The 19449-nt window shown below is 51.6% G+C and overlaps 1 protein-coding gene across 1 annotated transcript; it reads left to right on the forward strand.

Moving 5' to 3' along the window:
- Positions 1-5981: 5981 nt before the first annotated feature.
- Positions 5982-18331, forward strand: LOC104695231. The gene is made up of 3 exons (XM_039555842.1): positions 5982-6752; positions 6853-7894; positions 17785-18331. Exons 2-3 carry the CDS (start codon positions 7417-7419, stop codon positions 17958-17960), a joined length of 654 nt encoding a protein of 217 aa, XP_039411776.1. The 5' UTR covers positions 5982-6752; positions 6853-7416; the 3' UTR covers positions 17961-18331.
- Positions 18332-19449: the final 1118 nt, after the last annotated feature.

The raw sequence follows: 19449 nt of genomic DNA on the forward strand, positions 1-19449 counted from the left end.
AGCTCAGCATCACCCTGAACAGAAAGGCTGCTGTTCCATCACTCACCTGCTCTTCCTCAATTGTCTGAATGTGCATGGACTTAATGCATGTGGCTTAGTTTCTTGCTCTTCTCTCTGATGAAAGAAATAATGCAAGTAAAGTAATTTTTAGACTTACCTATAGATGACTATGTCCATCAAAAGCATCAAAGAGTGCTCCAGGAAAAAAGGAAATATGAAGCTCCCTGTGCTTGATGGCACAGAGAAGATGTGGATTGCAGCTGCAGTGAGGAAGACTCAAGCTGGAGTTACCAGGAAAAGCCATAACTCAAAAGGACAGGAACTGACTGCAGAGCTCCTCACTGATGGGAGACCTCCTTCATCTGGGGAACAGCAGGTTCAGCCAGAAGGACACACAATGCAACCGACATTTTAAAAACCAAGGGCTTTGGTGAGCTGTGGACAATTTGATGTAGCATTAGTAGATATTTAATATCTACTATAGCAGTAAAGTGCAGGAGTCAAAGGATTCTGTCTCCGTATGGTAAACAGCTTATGCCAAAAAAATCCTGCCCTGCTCATTAGGAAGGTCACCTTCACTCTTAATTTCAGACTTCTCCTGGGGCTTCAACTCAAACTTCAAGTGAACATTTCCCTGGCTAAATTACTCCTTGGTAGCAGTAGGGAGGCAGATTGGTAAAAAAAAAAACATGCAGCACTTCCATCACAAAATAAAAAGATGGAAGGGATGCAATCCCACCTCTGGCTGCACATGGGTTAAAAGTGGTTTCCATACTTGTTGAAAATACTTTTTTCTTTCCCTGGTTCCTCTCCTGAGTTTATCCTATCCCAAAGTAATCAAGCATTTTGCTGCCATTGCCAATCACAGCTGCCTGCTGCTGACAAGAGAAGCATTGCTGCTAGAGCTGGAGCACCACGGGATGCTCGAGGCAATGCCCCTGCTGGGATGCAGCAGAGCTCAGGCCAGGCTGGAGCTGTTTCATGCTCCTGTCACTCAGTGCAGGGCTCCTACAGTTCACCAGGAGCTGGCTGACCTTGCCAGACCTGAACGGGGAAAAGGGATGCTCTCACTCATTGTCAGCCTTCAATCCAGGAGGGCTGTGCCCACTCCTTTCCTCTTTCCAGCACCCACAGCAGCTGGATGTTCCCATCCAGGATCCACCATCTGCACACATTGCTTTGCTTTGGAACACAGGAAAGGGAGTGTTACTCACTCCCATTCAGGACACAGGCAAATGTTACTGTGCCCCTCTGCCATCAGTTCCTTTAATGTGATCGTGCCTTGTATGGCAGGGATGGCCAGGATGTGGCCCCAGGGGCTGCTTTCCTGCCTGTGAGGTTGGATTCAGTCTGCAGACACAGTTACAGCCTGGGCAGGCAACAACACACGGCTCAGGCACGCAATGAATGCACTGTGAGACATTGAATGAGTGCCTGGGAAATAGCAGGTGAGGGTTCTGAAAGGTGGTGGGGAAAGGGCACGGCGGGAGCACAATCTGCAATGCAGAAGAGAGCACTGCATCACCTCTCGTGTGAGGTGGCAGATTAATCAGGAGGCACAGAGTGCATTTGTAACCTGCCTGGCAACCCAGCAGCACTTCTCAACCCTACCCAGCTCTCCCTCCACACCTGAAACACCAGCTTAACTTTACAGGTTCCTTGTTAGAAATGGGTCCTGCTCTGGGAGGAGAAAACACTGGAGCAAGGACTTTGTGAGGGACAGGCAGCAGAGCCCCTCCTGGGTGTGTGTCTGTAGGGAATGAGGACTGGCATCTGGGGAGGTCTCTGCTCCTCTACCTCTGCCTGCAATGAGAGGGATATTTCAGGGAAGAAGGTAAGTTTTCCTGTTTGCCTTGCTCAATTCCTTCATTTCTTCCATTTCTCTACCACTGTTGACACTTAAAAGTTTCCTTCTGAAGCCCAGATATCAGCAGGTGGACAGGCACCTCAGTCCTGCCCTTTCAAGCTCTCTGAAAACCCAACAGGTTTGCATCCACACAGTTTTTTCTCCATTTTGCTTGAAAGAAACAGCAGGTGAGGGTTTGGGTTGGTTTTTTTTTTTTTTTAGATCTACATATCCAGCTTAGATGGCAGAGAAGATAGAAAATGTAGAGACTTCCAGCTTGTCCCTCCAGAACCCTTTGAGAGGCTTTGGGAGGTGTTGGATGCACACAGCCTGGCTCACCTTCTCACCGGATTTCAGGATAGCAAAGTGAGTCAAAAGAGACGTGGAAAAACTACTTTCCCACCTGTTGGGATGAGGCCTTCCTGTTCTGCTTTGTGTCACACTTAGCCCAGATAACCCCTACAAATGCTTTTCAGCTATTTTTACCTATTTCCTGGCCAAGCAGCACTTTCCTGAGATGCAAACAAAACATGTAATTCATTCTTCCCACCTCACCTCCACTGTAACTACTCCTGTTGCCCTGGCTTTGTTTATTTGGAAAATGTTCCCCTTTCTTTCATGAAGCCAGCTTTTCATGCTGGATAATTTTGTGCTTGCCTTCAGCCTCTCAAGTCCTTTATATAAGCCAGGCTGTCCATGAGATGGTGCCACATGCAGAGTTAAAACCCTACTTTGCTTACCAGAGACAGCAGACTGGGAACAGTCTTCCTAAGCACTGCACTTAATATGGCATGTTTATTATGCCTATTATTATTATAATCTGGACTTCTTCAGCTTTGGGAACATGAATAATACAGCATCAAAAAAAAAAAGTTTTTAAAAAGGTGTTTTTATATATAGATAGATAAAGATAGCTCACTCTGATTCATCTGCTAAAAATTGCTGCTGCTCCTTGTTTGTTTGTTTTGTTCAAGCAGAAATCACTGGGCAAGATGAATGCCAGGAATGGGAATACAGTATAAGCCTATATTTCACAACTTCTTGTCATGCAGGAAGGTTGCTGTCAAAACTTTGGTACAGGTCTGGAATTTGCTTAGAGATGAAGTCGCTGCTCCTGGGTGTAGTGCAGCAGCTGAGCACAGCCAGGCAGGGAGGCAGGGAAGAGCATCTGGCCCATGCAGGAGTGAATGAAGGTCAGCATGCCTCATCCAGGGGAAGGCTACAGGGACTGGAACAGGAGCTGTGCAGCCCCCATGAGCCAGCACCTGGATAGGAATGTGGATGTCACCCTGCACAGCTATAATTTGAGTGCTCTGAAGAACTCCTGTGATGACTGTTTTACCTTGTGCCATATGAGGGTGTAAATTGTGCCTGTTCTTCTGACCAGGTGCACTGGTTTCTCTGGTGGGGATCAGGGTTTGGAGTCGGCAGCCAGCTCAGAAAAGAGACACAAAAAAACCCTTCAGGCTGTAAAAATGACTCTTGGGCAGACAAATATCTCACTCAAAAGTACAGATGGAGGTATCGCATCGCTCTGAGCCAGGGAGAGACACGAAGCCTTCCCAAGCCATGGCACAGTGCACAGCAATAAACTCCAACGCTGCTCTCCACCCCTCTCCACAGTTCTGTTTGCACCTGACAGATGCTGCCACATCCACAGCCTGTGGCCTCCTCGTCCCTCACATGTCACAAAGGAGGACACACAGCCAGCAGAGGAGCTGGGAGCAGCATCAGATCTCCAGATATGGTGTAGAACCTGGGCTTCACCTTCTGTAGAGACCCTGGGATCTGGTCCCAGTCACAGACAGGAATCCAGACTGTCTGCTCTGGGCAGTGCTAGTGATGTGTCAGAGGGGTTTTTCAGCTCTGCATGGACACAGCCATTATCAGAGTCGTGTCCCAGTAGTCAGTTGGATCCTGCCTTGCTGGAAATAAAACACCACTGCTTTGACTGTAGCTTCACAGAGGGTAAGCCATCAAATAAAAATACTGAGGAAATAGCTGAAACAAACACTTGACATCCATCATGAGGGACAAGATCTGTCTTGACCCACTAAAACATTATTTGTTCTTTTTCCCAGGGGCCAAAACACTGCTCTTCTGCATGAGATATGTGTGTCATTGGATATGTGTGTATCCCTAAATTTAATTTGTCCAATTGCACTAGGACAAGCAGCTAATTCCGAAATTCATTTTGTTCCCATAATCAACCCCTCTGCCAAATGGCATTTGGGTGGAATTGTGGAGATTGTGATTTTTATTTAAAGTGATTTATTGAAATCATTAGCAATGTTCCCTAAGTGGAATCCATGGCAATCCTTTTAATCTTCCCCCCATCACAGTAAATGCAAACATTTTTTTTAATAACAGAGAGTTTGAAATATAAGGTTATTAAAATCCACACTTGTATATTTCTCCATGCTCTCTCCCTCTGTAATGGGTTGGAAACCATAATTGTGGAAATAAAGGCTCCCTTTCAGACCGGAGATGCAGAGACTGTATAATGAACAGTTAAGCATCTATTTAGTCACTTTGAATTGATAAGGGTGTTAATGAAACTGAAAGGAGCCAACGTTATTTCCGCTGCAGGGAAATACAAATGGTGGGGGGGTATTTTTTTGGTATTGCCCTAAGCCCCTTTACTGGAGTTAATGTCTGCAGCAGAGCTCAGAGCTTCCCCAAGTGCTTTTCCAGCCTCTTCCCAGATGTACTCAATGGAGGCCTAGGAAACTGAGGGGGTTTGCCCTATGTCCCACTAGAGCAAGGTCTGGGCTGTTGTCACCAGCTGTCCCCAGGCACACAGAGAGCTGCCCCTGTTGCCCTCAGCTCTGATTAATCCTCCCAGGTACACCTTTGCAAACCATTTGCCCCAAATCACTCAGCTCCATCCCCTCCTGTGAATGAAGGGGCACAGCATGGTGGGAGCCTGCCTGGGACACTCGCAGCTGGAGCCAGGCACAGGGATGGGTCAGCCTGGACCAGATTCTCTCCTGTTCCCTCTGGTTGATGCACTGGTGCCATGGCAACTGCTAACACCAAACAGCTGTGGTGAAAGTACAGCTTCAGAGTAGCTTCAGTCCCCAATGACCAGTGGGCATCTCCTGGGGTTGTCCTTTCCTCCTAAGAACCCCAGCAAAAAGATGTGCCTCTGAGCAGGGCAAAGCCAGACTGGACTGTGCCACCCCTGCACAGAGCCCAAAACTCACTTCACATTGAAAAGTTCTTATAAAAAAATAATCTTGCCATATTTTCCATCTTGGAAGGATGAAATCTGGTGTGGGAGAATGTGACAGAAGAGCCATTTGCCCTTAGCTCCTAACTCCTGCTCTGGCCCTCCAAGTAATCTGCAGCTTCATGCTCTGGAGGCAGAGCAGCAGCTCCATCTCTGGGCATCAAGATGCTGGGGGCAGGGGGACATCAGGACCTATCCCACTGCAGGATATGTATCCATGCAGTTGCCCAGATATCCTTCTGTAACCACTCACAGCTCCGTCACTGGTGAGAAGAAATTTTAAGATGCTGTTAAATGGTCCTGGGCACCAGAATTGGCTGTGACATGGTCCATGCACATTCTAGGGAGGACAGAAAAGCTTTTTCCTCCACATTTTCTTTGCTTCTGGGCTGCACAATCTGTCCATCACCAACCCAAACCCTGTTGATATTATTGTATGGGAGAGATGTTACCATTTTATTCTATACTCTTCCAACCCCCAGGCAGCTGGCAGGATTGCTGCTGGCTGGTAACAACACACATACACACACACACACACACACACACATACACAAAGTTAATCTTTTGCTATTATTTCTCAGAAGCTCCATTTGGCTGCTTTCAGGCGTAATGTGGTGATTTCCTTGCCCTCGTGGCAGCTGTTTCTTACATGGGGGAGCAGCACCAAAAAAAAACCCAAAAAAACAAGAAGGTGAAAAATGGAGCTGTGACTTATTTTCACTATTTTCACCTCCAAATATAGAAAGACAATTCCTCTCTGAGATTTCCTCTTCCTCCTCTTTAAATATGTCCCACTGCCTTCGAGCCAAGCCAACACCCCAGTGATGCCAGAGATCCCATCACCAAGGCAGATGAGATGTATTTGTAGGGAACATGAACCAGTTTAAGACCATTATCAAGGTGACCAAGGACAGGCTGGTTCTTACCAGCTGGCACAGACACCTTACGAGGGAGGGGAGATGCTGAGGGAGCTCAGCCTCAAACCCTCCGTGCTTTCTGCAAACCAGGCACCCCTCCGATGCCAAAACTTTGCTGGGTGGAGGCTGCCGGGGAGGCAGCGGGGCTGTGGGGAGCATCACTCTTCCGGGATGCTGGCGGTGGGATGGATGATGTCCTCCCCGCTCCCGGCAGCGCCCGCGATGTGATTCCTCCCTGCCGGCGGCAGCGCTCCCAGACAAAGGCTGAGCTCAGCACCCGCGGGCGGCTGGACCTGGGGTACCCACGCGCACCCACGCGAGCGCTCCGGCTGCTCCCCACCTTCCCCGGGAACATCCAGCAGACGGATCAAAGCTCATCTTTTGTCATCGAGAGGATTAACTCCGCGGGGAGCAGCGGCGGAGGCTGAGCCGACGCTCCCGCCACGCATCGCCTGCTTCGCAGCACGCTCAGGAGTTGTGGAGCCAACCTCCCGGCAGCTAATCCCCCTCGCTGCTGGAGCCGGGGAGGCTGGGAAGAGCCAGCAGAGCTGCAGGGTGAAGGGACGGGAGGGAAGAGGACGGGAAGGAGTGTCCGCACACACACACACGCGTGCACCACCGGCACCCCGCACACGGCATCGGGCAGCGGCACCGGATCGGCGGCTGCTTGCGGGGAGCTCCGCAGGGAGCCCAGCCCTGAATAAAACAAGCTGGAGCATCAGGCGAGAGGATCTGTTCGCTTGGAGAAGTCTTTAAGGTAAAACCCGAGACCGGCCGCTTTGGGGCTGGGCTGGGGGCCGGGTGCTGGGCTCTCTGCCGGCGTGCTCGGTGTCTCTGACTTGGTTCTGTTTTTAAAGGAATCGATCGGGAGATGCCGGTAAAAGAAGTTGCTGAAAGCCAAGCAGGAATCGCCAGGAGCTGCGCGCCGCCGGCCCCGTCACACACCGGGAGCAGCTGAACTTTGTGGGGTCTGAACATTTTTCTCCTCCGCGAACGCTCTGGGCAGCGCTGACAGGAGAGTCAGGACGGCACCGCACACCTTGTGCCTGACCGAGCCTGGGGCAGAGCCACGGGGGGATTTCTCTCTCCCCAAGGACCATCGCCTCTGAAAAAAAAAAAAGCTGGAGAAGGGCAATTTATCTTTCTTTTCCAGATGACTGAAAATATCTACAGGATCCTGTCTCTCCAGTTTTCATCAGTGAGTAGCATAAGGGAGAGGCGGCTGAGGAACAAAAATGATATCGGTCAAAATCATTCCAGCACCTACTTTTTCCTAAGGAACTTCATGCCCATAGGGGTTTTCTGCAGGCATTTCCAGGAGTGAGACCGAGGTACCACAGATGCATCCCTACCAGATCATGTAAGAATTTGCAAATGAGAAACCTACCCCATCCAGACCTTCTCTGCCTGCTTTGCAGTACATGGTTTGGTGTAAGCACAGCAATTCTCACCTCTTTCTGTCCTTTTTAAGTCTCTTGAGCTTGGAGACCTCTTTCCTCATTGCAATTATGATTATTTGCAACATCAGTGCCATCAAAGATTGGAGCACTTTCCTTTCCCAAATCCTCCCCAGCGTCAACAAGACTCTGAACTTGGTGCAGCAAGTGGAAGCCACCACCAGCTCCGTGGTAAGTGTCCTCCAGGACCCCGAACAGGACAACTACCTGTCCAATAGCCAGTCCATGAACTCCAGCAACTTCACAGCTGGCCTGGACCACTTGTTCCAGTACTCATACTCAGACAATGACCAGCTCTACAAGGAGTACAAACCCCCTCCTCGAGACGCCATTCCTTTGCCCAAGGCTGTCCTCTACCTTCTCATGGCAGCCCTGGTGGTGGTGGCAGTGGCGTACGCCATCGTCGGGCATCTCATCAAGGACCTCATTTACGACTTTGTAGGTGAGTGTGGGCTTCACGCGTTGTGTGCTTGTGGCCAAAAAGAGCCTGGTGCCAAGCCTGGACGTGCTGGCTTGTGTCTCTGATTTGTGTGGGGTTTAGACCAAGCCTTGACCCTTTCACATTTGCAAGAGTGTTAGATTATTTAATGTGCTGGGTTCTCCAAACTGAGTTCTGTGTTGACCACCTTCCCAGAGAAAATCCTTGGGTTTAGCCGCCTTCCTAAAGGAGCAGATCTTGTGCCTGTGTGCGTGTGTATAAATGTGTGTGCATGAGTCTGTGTTGCCAAATGACTGTAAAATCCCTTGGCCAGTTTCAACTGAGCTTGGATTAGAGGTCTCCAACATTAAAAGTTTCATGGCAACAGATACCTGAGCACAGGATAACAACCCACCAGCGCACTGCAAAAGAAAAGCTGCCATATGAGCTTAACCACTTATTAGGCACCAGTGAATCCACAAACTCCTAGGAAACACTGCTCAGCAGTCTGGTTCCCTTGTTGCCTTAGAAAAGCCATCACAGCCCAAAGAGGGTGCATTTTTTTGAGGTTTGGCTTCCTGGCTCTTTGGTTTCATCCTGTTGCTGATGAGTGCTGTCCCTCACCATTGGGGCCAAGAGCACAGACGCTTGGCTGGCTGCTGTAGTCAGGCAGCGGGGCAGGCAGAGGTGCTTGGCTGCTTATGGCAAGCCCTCAGTGGCAGTCTTGCTCTTTGCCCCATAATTTGTAAGGCTGGTCGTGCTGGGGAGTGCGAATGTGCCCAGTTCCCATCTGAATCCCTGGTACTTTTGGCCCCCACACCCTGACAGCCAGTTCACTGTGTCCTTTTGGGGGTTAGGGCCTTGCTTCAGGGTGCTGGCGACAGTTTTCCAGCTTGGATAGGGAGCCAGAAGGGATCCCCAGAGGGATTTAAGCTCCTGGCTCCTGCAGTTGTGCATATCCCCCAAAAGCTGTGGGGAGCAATGCCCTGCACAGGGGAGCGGGGCTGAAATCCCTTTGCACGCCCTTGCTCTGAGCCTGGCCCCCAGTCAGGGTTGAAGCCCTGCAGGCTCCATCTCTGCAGGGGGAGGGAGATCACACTCATCTGGAACAAAATCCACGTGTTCATTCATGATTCTGCTTTATCTCCCTGCTCCTGGGACACAGGAGACACACACCCACCAAAACTCTGACCAGTGCCTGCGGGTGGGCAGCACCCCTGCCTTGCTGAGGGGAGGGCAAGACAAGTCCTGTGGGCAGAGGGTCATGACTGGGCAAGGGCTGACAGATGCAGGGACACAGGGATTTAGAGAGAAGTTACCTGGGACAAGAAAGGTCAAACCTCCTGGCAGGGAGCAGTACTTGGGGTCTCACATGAGGCCGAGCCAGGAAAACAGCAGGGAGCTGCTGCTGAGCAGTCTTTCTTTGCCCCAGATGGAAGGGAATGGATATATTGTCTTAAAGTGATAAATTTAACACTTAATCAGCAGCTCGCTGGGGTTGTAACATCACCTGGCTCTGCTGCTCATCTGATTAAGTGTTGCCTTCCCCACAAAGGTAGGCAGTGGGGATAGCACCTAAAAATATACATGCTGCTGCCCCAAGATGCTCAAAGGACCAGGTCAGGCCAGGTTAGAAACTCCTCCGAGGCAGGGGCCGGTCCAGTCCCAGTGCCCCCACAGAGTAGACACCCCTGCCCCCATTGCTGGGGTCCCTAATGCAGGAGAGCACAGATGTGGGTGCTCAAAAACCACCGCTTGCATGGGTACTGCAAAGCAGGGCCAAAATACAGAGAAATGCCATGCCCCTCCAGGCAGGGATGGAGGCTGCAGCCACGGTCAGGGGGCACCTGTGCCCCTGATGTGCTGCTTCCAACTCAGCACGAATGCTCCCTGGTGACCTTTAACTTTAGCCTTTGTGTGGGGCAAACTCAGCCAGGTGTCCCTTCTCTTGCAAAGCCCTTTGCAAAGGGACTTCCATGGCCTTTCACAGCACCACGGCCATCCCAGGGGCTGGACAAGCTCAGGGACAAGGGTCTGCCCACTTCCTGCCACTTTGGAAGAAGCTTTTTCCCAGTTCAACAGCCCTTGATGAGGGCACAGCACCCTCCCTGCCCTGGGTGGAGGTAATATCTCTCCGAGTTAGGGGCAGAAATCCAGATTTGAGCTTCTTCCCCCTCCAGGCAGAGAGGAAAAGGCATTTTCCAGACTCCAGCAGCACCCCTTAGTGCCGAAGGCTGCCTCCAGCTCACCCTAGTTAGCACTCCAGGCCCATCTTCCCACAATTTACACACTTAAAATGAGCCAGTCCTCGAAGGAGAGCGGATGAGACCGTGTTTGTTAACACTGCCAAGGAACAGCCTTTAAAGAGAAGGTTTCATTTGAATGAGTTTGCATAAAATCACTTTAGGGACAGGACAGAGAGACCAAGGGACAGTAAATAAGAAGCTGCTCTATTAACTGCCTTAACACAATGCCTGGATTTATATACTCGGCAGCAGCTCCAACCTCTGCTATCAGCGTTTCTGCACTAATCATGCTCAGAAATATACAGGGAAAGATGGAAATAAGATGCCGAAGGGCTGGAGCCTGTTTCAGAGAGATTAAAGTGTGAATAGTTAATCGCTGCCTTAAACAGTCACTTGGAGGCATCAGGGATGATTATGACCCCTCAATAACAGCTTGTCGGACACGGCTTGGGGAGTCAAAGCATCACCCAGCCCCCTGCACTCACAGGAACAATGAGAAGCAGGTGCCGGGCTCAGTTTCGGATGGTGAAGGGGTCCTCAGGATGCTGCCAAGGTTTTTTCCCTGCGAAATCTAAACGGGTATTTGAGACACTGACACCTATCTTGCAGATGCTTCTTAAAAAATCAATTAGAGCTTGCCCAGGCATTCCCAGGGGGAGATGAACATCGCTGCGATGCCCAGCGGGCTGGGGAGCAGTGGAAAATGGGAGGCTGCACTGGAGAAGGAGGAAAGATGCACTGTCGGAGAGAGGGAACGCAGAGCACCTGGATATGGAAAAGAGGCCTCTGAAAGAGCCCCTCTTCAGCTCTTCCTGGAGACACCTGGCCAAGGAGAGCCCCAAACAGCTTAATTTCTCTCCAGTCCCACCCGCTTGCTCTGAGCTGACCAAGTCTCACATTTGGCTTTCCCAAAATTCATCAGATGTCTCTGCTTGGGGTCGGACGCGAGCCCCACGAGGAGGGTGGGAAGGAGGCTGCTGCGTGAGCACAGCTCAGACCCCACCACCAGTTAAGGCAAATTGGGTCGAAGCATTTGGAAAGCTGCTTAACTCGGAAGCGCTGGAGAGCTGCCAGAGCCGGCGCTGCGGCGAGGAGCTGGCTCGGCAAATGACAAGCCTGTCACCAACGTACGAGGCGCCTAATTACTGCAATCCTTGGGAATCAGCCCGCCCTCCCTCCTCCGACCCCAGCAGCTCGCTGAATATCGCTCTTATTTAAACATTTAAAAAAAAAAAAAGTAGGAAAAAGGGGAAAAAATGAAAAGTTTGACTGGAAACAAAGCTGTTGCCATAGAGACTGCACGCGTGTGGTCGCTGGGAAAGGGGAAAGCATCTCGCTCCTGCACGGGAACCACACAGGAAGGGTCTGATGGTCTGCATGGGAGCAATGCCTTGCAGGGAGACCTTGGCTGGTATCACCTGCTTCAGCCAAGGTCTCTTCTGAGCTGCTCATCTCCAGAGGAGACCTTGGAGGAAACTTCTCCCTCGGGAATGGGCCCAAGGCAGATGCCCAGCTGGGCCAAGGCAGGGCAGGTTCACTGACACTGGCGGGACTGTGCTGGTTGATGGCTTTGGGACTGCTCAAAACCCTACGCCATCCTTGGAGTGAGGTCTTTCTTTTCTTTGCCCTTTTGACCCACCAGCCATATTTTTATTTTTCAGCCTTATCTCCAACCGCCACATTTCAGGCTTCTTTAGGAAACGGTGTCCTTGAACAAAGAAACTGTGCATGAATGTAGCATTGCTGAAAATAGTTGCTGGGTGATCCTGCAGAGACACGGGATCCACTTGTAATTGCTCCCCCAGAATCGCAGGGCTCTGAGGATAATTCAGCCCACGGCAGGGATTGAAGACAGCATCTTAGGCCCGTCAGAGAGGACTCATATATCTTCTTTTTAAGCTCTGTTTTGACGATGATTCGTTTGCCTCCCAAAAGCTGTGGGAAGAAACCACGTCAGGTTCCCTTCTGCTTTCCCATCTCGGTGCTAACCCACCTCTGACACTAATCCCCTGCCTGTTTCCCTTCTGGTGCATGGAGATGCATCAGGAGCTCCTTAGCTGCGGTGTAGGGAAGCAGTGGCTGCTGTAGGATGACTTTCACCAGGATAATTCCCACTCCCACTCACAGGCTGGAGCTGTTGCCCGGACAATCAGCCACAGTGGTCTGGCCCTGCAAAAAGGGGCCACTCCAGGACAGCTGCATTTGCAGCCAAACCTTTGGAGCTCAGAGCTGGAGGAGAGGGACAGTTTCCAGCACACACTGCTGGGCATCGGCCGAGGCGTCAGGGATACAACATCCCACAGCAGCCTTCCCATTCCTGCCGTCGTGTGGTCAAGGGATGTGTCAGGTCCTTGGGGCAATGGCTGTGTTTCTCTACTGCTCTACAAGTGCTGGTGGTCTTCCTTGAGCTGAGACCAAGCACGGCTCCTCACTCTCTGGTCACCTCCACTCTGCCTCTGGAAGATATGGATAGCAAACATCCACCCCCAGGAGCATGCCTGCCTCCCACCTACCACACCTGAGCCACCACCTCTCAGAGACCCAGTCTCTGGAGCAGCAATGCTGCCTGATGGATGGGACTGGGATCAAATGCAGGCTTGGTCCGGGGTTGCTCTGGTGCACAGAAGCCGTTTCTAAGAGAATATCGTAATTAATTGAATGCCTTTTCTGTGTCACCCCTTTCCCCACCAGATGCTTCATACTGGTGGCAGCTCTGCAGGGGAACAGTGTCCTTACCTGTCCATCAGCAAAGCAGAGTGCTCATGCTGTTTGGGGTGCAGGACAATTTTGACTCAGCCAGCACAGCAGATCTGACAATTTTTTGCAAAACAGGGAAGGAAGAACAAACCTCAAGATCAAATTCATTTAGAAAGAAGTGAATCTGAGGTGGAAAGGGGGATTTCTAACAAATTACTGTTGCCAGGGATAGACATAGATTTTCCATCAGAACAAACCTGGGAGTTACCTGCTGATTTTGCTAATGAATAAGTAGAGTCTGTCCTGCAAATGAGACAGACACAATGTCCAGCTGCGACTGCTGCATCATGTCAAAGATATGAGGGATACCCTTGAACTCATGTCCATCGGGAATGCTCCAGCCAGAGCTGGCCCTGCCTTGCTGCAGAGCACCATGTGACTGCTGGGTCAGTACTTGTTTCAAAGAAAGAGGTGCTTCTGCTCCTGCTGATGGGAAAGGAGCTTTTTTAGCAGCTGCTTTCACACCCAGCTCCATTTAAAGCAAAACTAGAGCACGAGTTTGATTGTTCATCGAACATGTTGCCCCTTCCTTTGCTTGTTTCCATCTCTACAGTGACTGTGAATGTCTCACTCACCAGGCTGCATTTAAATTCCAGCCCTTTCTTCCACTTCCTTCTGCTCTTCTGCTTGGGATATCTCTTTTCCAGTGGCTGAAGTGCCCCGTGGACATCCCACCCTGCCACCAGTGAATGCGGGGGACCTGGCCACCCCACTGGGATGACCCTGAGCATAGGGCAACCCCGTGCCCCTCTGCACAGAGAAAACAGGAGGCTGCTCCCTGCTGCCTGCACCGTCAGGGATTTCTGAGCAAGGACCAGCCCTCATGCTGCTGGTACGAGAAGGGCACGCTGTGACATCTGGGCAACCCTGGTGCTTTTCTGTCCCCAAAAATACAGCATATCCCAAGGGTCCTGCTTCCAGGGGTGCTGTCAAGGACTCGGACAGAGCCAGGGATGTGCAGGGGCATTTTGAGCCACATCGCTCTGCTACTTGGGGATAATAATAATAATAATAACAACAGAATTGCTATTCCACAGCTCCTGATTTTGCCAGTCTGCTCTATCTCCTCTCTCCAGCTGCTTTGGATCAATTGCTCCATATCGATCTCACCCCACCTCAGCACTTCCCACCTCTCCACTGGCCCTGCAGACCCCAGCAGGCACACTGAGCCTCGGCAGCACCTGATGAGCAGGAAGAGGTGTCTCTGGGTTAGATGCTGCTCCCCCAGCCTGGCTGAGAAAGGCACTTTGTCCCTCTCTTTTATCCAAGACATTCACACACACGCCCACGTGCATGCCCTGGATTTTGCAGCATGTGTTATGAGCTCCTTCCAGTGGCTGGGTACGGGCAGGCAATGCTTTTTCTTATCTCCAAAGTGTGACTGTCCTGAGTGTGGACATGCCACTGCCCCAGGAGCACATTGTGTGATCCCTGCTCACCCCAGCTCTGCCCTCGGCTCTCCCAGGTGCATTGGGTGTCCTGGTTCAGCCTGAGTTCGCTCACCTTCTGGCTGGAGATTGTGTGAACCCATATGGGGACTTTGATGCAAAAGAGGATTTTGTTTTCCTCTCAGTGGGAATTGTGTCTAATTTTTGCGGCTCATGCATCCCCCCTGCCAGCTGTAAGGGATGGAGAGAGAAATACCTGACAAGGTGCTGAGGGTTGCAGCTCCCTTGGGCCGGTCACCGCCACTCCTTGGCTCCCAGCCCTTGGCCACCCCCATTACTGAATTACACCCCCCTGCAGGGTTCATTATCCGAGGTCTGCAGCCTGTGCTTGCGCATGACGTGAGGTTGTGCCTCCCATCCCCTGCAAAGTTCCTTCCGCATCAGAGCGAGGTTTAATCCCATTGACGCCAAAGATGTGCAGGTCTCCTCTCTCTTCTCCCTTATCTCTCCCCAGACATGCCATGGGTGACCCTGGGAGACCTTGGTTTCTCCCCCACAAACTGAGAGGAGCCAGAGGGAGAAACTGGGGAGGATCATGCATGGCTGTGACAGAGCTGGTGGTGGCTGGCAGGGGACCTGAGGGTGCTGACATTTTTATGGTTGTTTCTCCAGGGTCCTGCTGGCAGGAGATCCTCTGCCAGCTCCACGGGGCCTTGCTCCCCTCTTCCACACATGGCAACACGCTGAAGTTACAGGCCATAAATGGCCACAAATAACATGTAATTGTGTAATTACTTCACTCCTTACTTACACAGTCAAATCATAAAGGCATCGCAGTAAATACCCACTAATGACAGCCTAATTACATCTTCCTGCAGATTACTGGGTAATTAGATCCAGTAGGCTCCAGAAATAATTCCCAGGGAAGCAGTGGTTGGGATTAGCGTGTACAATCCAGCCTGCTCTTACCCAGGAATTAGACTGCAGCAGCCTCACACGAGCCACCTTCCCCAGGCACCCCAGCCAGCCACATCCCCTTTGGTGACAATGCACTGTGACACTTTTCCCATGCAAATGGCTTTTGCTGGTGCCCTTGGCGCTCTCCCAAAACACCCATCCCCTGCATTTCTGCCTTTACCACAGTGCCTCATCCAGCTCTTGCTTCTTCTTCTGCCCACAAATGTCACCAGGGGTTCATCATCAGGCCACCAAATGCCACTCACGGGCATGCAGCACTCTGTGCTTCCTGTTGCATGCAGCAATCCTCATCCACTGGCTCCTGGGATATTTGAGGACCCATCACCCCTTTTTCACAGGTTATTCCCCTTCTTCGCTGCTGCTCCCACTGGAGTTTTATGGCTGACGTCAAGGAAAGCAAGCTGAGAACTTTAATAGTATTTGTAGGAGGCAATCTTGTTACTGTCTTCGGATTCTCCTCACAGCAAGCAGCTGCGCGGGGGCTGGAGATGCCTGCAAGGTCTTGAGGGCAAGAGGCTCTGTCTGGGATGGACCAGACAGGGCCAGACCAGAAAGAAGGTAGTGGAGTGTTTGGCCTTTAGTCTAAAGCCAGTAAAGCCAAGCAAAATCAAAGCTAAAAAGGAAAAAAAGACCTAAATGAGCCTTCTGGGCTTGGCTGATTTCCTTGGGGAAGGGTTGTGATGCGGAGCCCAGTCTCTGGTGGGGGCTGTGGGTTATGCAAGTGAAAGCTAAATGTCCTGGTTGGGACTCAGGGCAGACACAGGGCTCCCCAAAACCTTTTGACTACTTCTTTGCTGAGTTTCCCAACCACTCTTGCCAGCACTGTGGTGGCTGAGGGAACTGTGGTCGTTCTTCTCCTGCCTTTCCTGTTGGACAACCAGGAAACCCTGCTAGCGCAGTGATGAAGGGGAAGAAAAGAGGAAAATCAAGGAAGAACTCTCCAGACATGTTGCCTGTGCCCAGAGTGGGGGGAGCTCTATTCTCCTCCAGCCAGCCGATGCTGGCAGTGGGGCACAAACCTCTCCACTCCCTGTCCAGTTCCCTTGGCAGGATGGACACCTACCCTGGCTCCACAGCATGAGCATCATCCTGAAAGTCATGTTCTGCTCTCTTGGGGGTGGTGTGGCCAAATGGCTTCAGGCTGCAGAGAAAATTCAAATATTGCATTGCAAAAACAACAAAACTTCTGGCTTTTTTTTAAAAGAAAAAAAAAGAAGGAGAAGCTCTGGGGCTATCAAAAAAGCCCAAAATTTGACCTACAGTGCACACACTGAGCACAGGGAGGCCCACAGGTCATTTCTGTCTCTCTGCTCACACCTGAAGAAATGTCTGGACACCACTGGTGAGCTGAGAAATGAGAACTTCCATTCCCTTCACACCTGGCATCCCACCCTGGCATTTGCTGTCATTCAGCCCCAGTTTTGCCGCAAAACCTTTTTCTGCAGCCCATGAGAAAGGCATCATCTCACTGGGATTGCATTTCAGTGTCCCTGCTCCATCAGGAAGCCTGTGTCTTCCACTGAAGAGCTGTAACTGGAATGCCCTGTGGGGACAGAAAATACCCCATGCTGCAAAGGAGAGAAATAGTATTCCTTGAGATCCAGTGGCAAATAAGCAGAGTTCCTCAGGAACAGCAAAACCAGGCTGCTCCTTTTGTCTGCCTCCTGACAGCCACCTCTGCTTTATTTTGGTAGCAGAGCTAAAGCAGAGGGATGCTGGTGCTCCACTGCCCACCACCACCAGGTCCTGGGGCTACTCTCCCCTCACCTGGGTTTCCCCAGCTTTGGTACCCTCATTGCTGGTGCATTCCCATCTTGGCTGGGAATGGCCCCTCACTGCCCAAACAGCCGAATTTTTTTAAAGATAGCTGTTTGGGAAGCAGCACCACCTGCTTTCACTGAGCTGCAGCCCCTTGTGCTGCAGGGGATGTTTCAGTCATGCTGTCATCCAGCATGTATTTTAAAGGGGGATCACTCACCCCCAGCGTTGTGGCAGTGGCTGGATCAGCTCAGAGCCAGGTCCTGGTGCTCTGGTGACCAGCAAGAAGCACAGCCCCAAAGTTGCCATGGAGGGTTTGAGGCCCTGGTACGGCTGTAATATACTCTCAAGGCAGAAAATCCATGTCCCCAACCATGTCTCCAGCCCCATTTGGATGTCACATAGTTATTTAATCATTCACTCTGTCTGACAGCAAAAACCCACTGCAGGAAATAGATGGCTAGAGACCCCAGATGCACACTTCACTTTGGAGGCACTTCACTCTCATTTGTGGGATTAACAGGGTGATTTCACCTGCCTAAGCCGGGAGGGCTTCCAGAAACCAGCAGCCTGAAAACCAGCCCAGAGCTGGGAAGAGCAGAGATCCCAGCACCAGGGGAGTGGAGGGAGCTGAAGGGGCAGGTGTGGGCAAGGAACACTCCTGGAGGGGTAAGCACCCAAAGCTGGAGGTAGGTTGTAGCAGGAGGCAGCAAGTTTGGAGCCACCTTGAACTCTGGGAACAGCTGGCGGTAACCAGGTGCCTGTTTTGTGCTTTTCCCTCCTCCAGAATGGATCTTTGGCCCCAACCCGGATGACAACAGCAACAAGAGCGACATCAACTGCATCAGCAACAGCGTCAACGAGATGAGTGAGATGCCCGAGGTGCCGCGGCACCGGGACCGCCAGCCCCAGGACGTGGTCATTGCCATCGGCGAGACTTGCCACTTGCCACAGCAGACGTGACCGGCGCCACATCTGGGCCAGGCGGGATGGAGCAGTGGGATGGAGCAGCAGGATGGAGAGGAGGGATGGAGTAGAGGGATGGAGCGGAAGGATGGAGCAGTGAAAGTACAGCAGCCACCTTGCAGGACCGGGCAGGGAGAGGAAGGGATGGGCAGAGCCGGCACCGTGGAGCAAAGCCCTTCTCCCCCTGGTTTTACCAGCCTTTAAAGACCTTTCCGGGGTGGGTGGCATCACCCCTTCTCCCAGGCTTGTCAGCCCTGTCCTGACATCTGCCCTTGGGTTTGTGACCCCCTCTTTGTTCCCTGTGAATAGCAAAAAAGAAAAAGCAAATGCAAAATACACCCACCAAACAAAGCTTGCAAGAGAAATGAGCCGGAGAGAGGCCGGGCGGTCCTTTGGCATGCAGCTGTTCAGTGGTGTGGGAATGGGGTGGTGAAAAGGGCAAAGGAGACAAGGAGGCTGCAGAGAAATGGGGATGTCTGCATTTCTGGGGACCGGCCCAGGACACAGCAGAGAGCTGGGAGCTGCAGAAAGGCACAGAAGGGTCAGTAGGGCCCAAATCCCCCGGTACATTGGTGACCTGCCTGGGCCACCACTCCTGCCTTTAGTTTTGCAGCTCCAGCTCACAGCCCATTTCAGCAGGTGTGTCCTGTGCCTCTGGGACAGCAGGGTGACCGCCCAAACTCCTCAGGGAGCCTTATTCCTCCACACCTGTGGCCAGGCCAGGGCCATCACATTCCCTCCACCACAGCTCTGCTTGAGCCCAGCACCCCCTGATGGGAGCAGCTCTGTTGGGACCAGGCACAACCCCTTTCTCTGAGGAATGTTGCTAGAGAGGACAGGGACCCACCTGCATGAAATCCCAACTCTTCAAGGGGGAAAATAGCCCTTATATGTCTGCATCCTTCAGACTCATCCCAGCGTTACCACCTCCTACACCAACCCCAAACTTTCTGCCGCCCCAAGGGGTGCTGGCTCTGTACTGGGGTCAGCCCCATGTGCACTGATGGAGCAGGGAGACCTCCCTCTTCTCCCTGGATGCCTTCCTCTTCCCTGCCAGAGCACCACCAACCAAAATTGCCCTTCTCTCTGCCCAAAGACATTCTTTCCCATTTCTAACTCCAGGCAGATCCCTGCTCCTCACTTTTTAAGGGGCTCAGGGGAAAATGTGGGGGCAAGCTCCCAAACCATGTGGGGAAAGGAGCATGCTGATGGCTTCATTGCTATTTTAAGGTCAGGTCTTATCCCACTCAGGATTTTAAACTAGGATCCATAATTTCTCTGTATAGCAGAGTGGAGGCACTGGGACCAAGCATATTCCTTGTGCCTCTCCCTGATGAAGATCGCTTTTCTCTCCACATCTTTCCTGAACTTAGAAAAAATGGTTATATGGATGTGCCACAGACCCAGTCCTGAGAAAAGGCCATGGCCCAGATTCCTTCCTCTGCATTCAGGGAGACAAGCCCTGCCTTTTCCCAGCCTGCAGTAC

Source organism: Corvus cornix, chromosome 8, assembly GCF_000738735.6.
Source record: "Corvus cornix cornix isolate S_Up_H32 chromosome 8, ASM73873v5, whole genome shotgun sequence".
Taxonomy (NCBI): domain Eukaryota; kingdom Metazoa; phylum Chordata; class Aves; order Passeriformes; family Corvidae; genus Corvus; species Corvus cornix.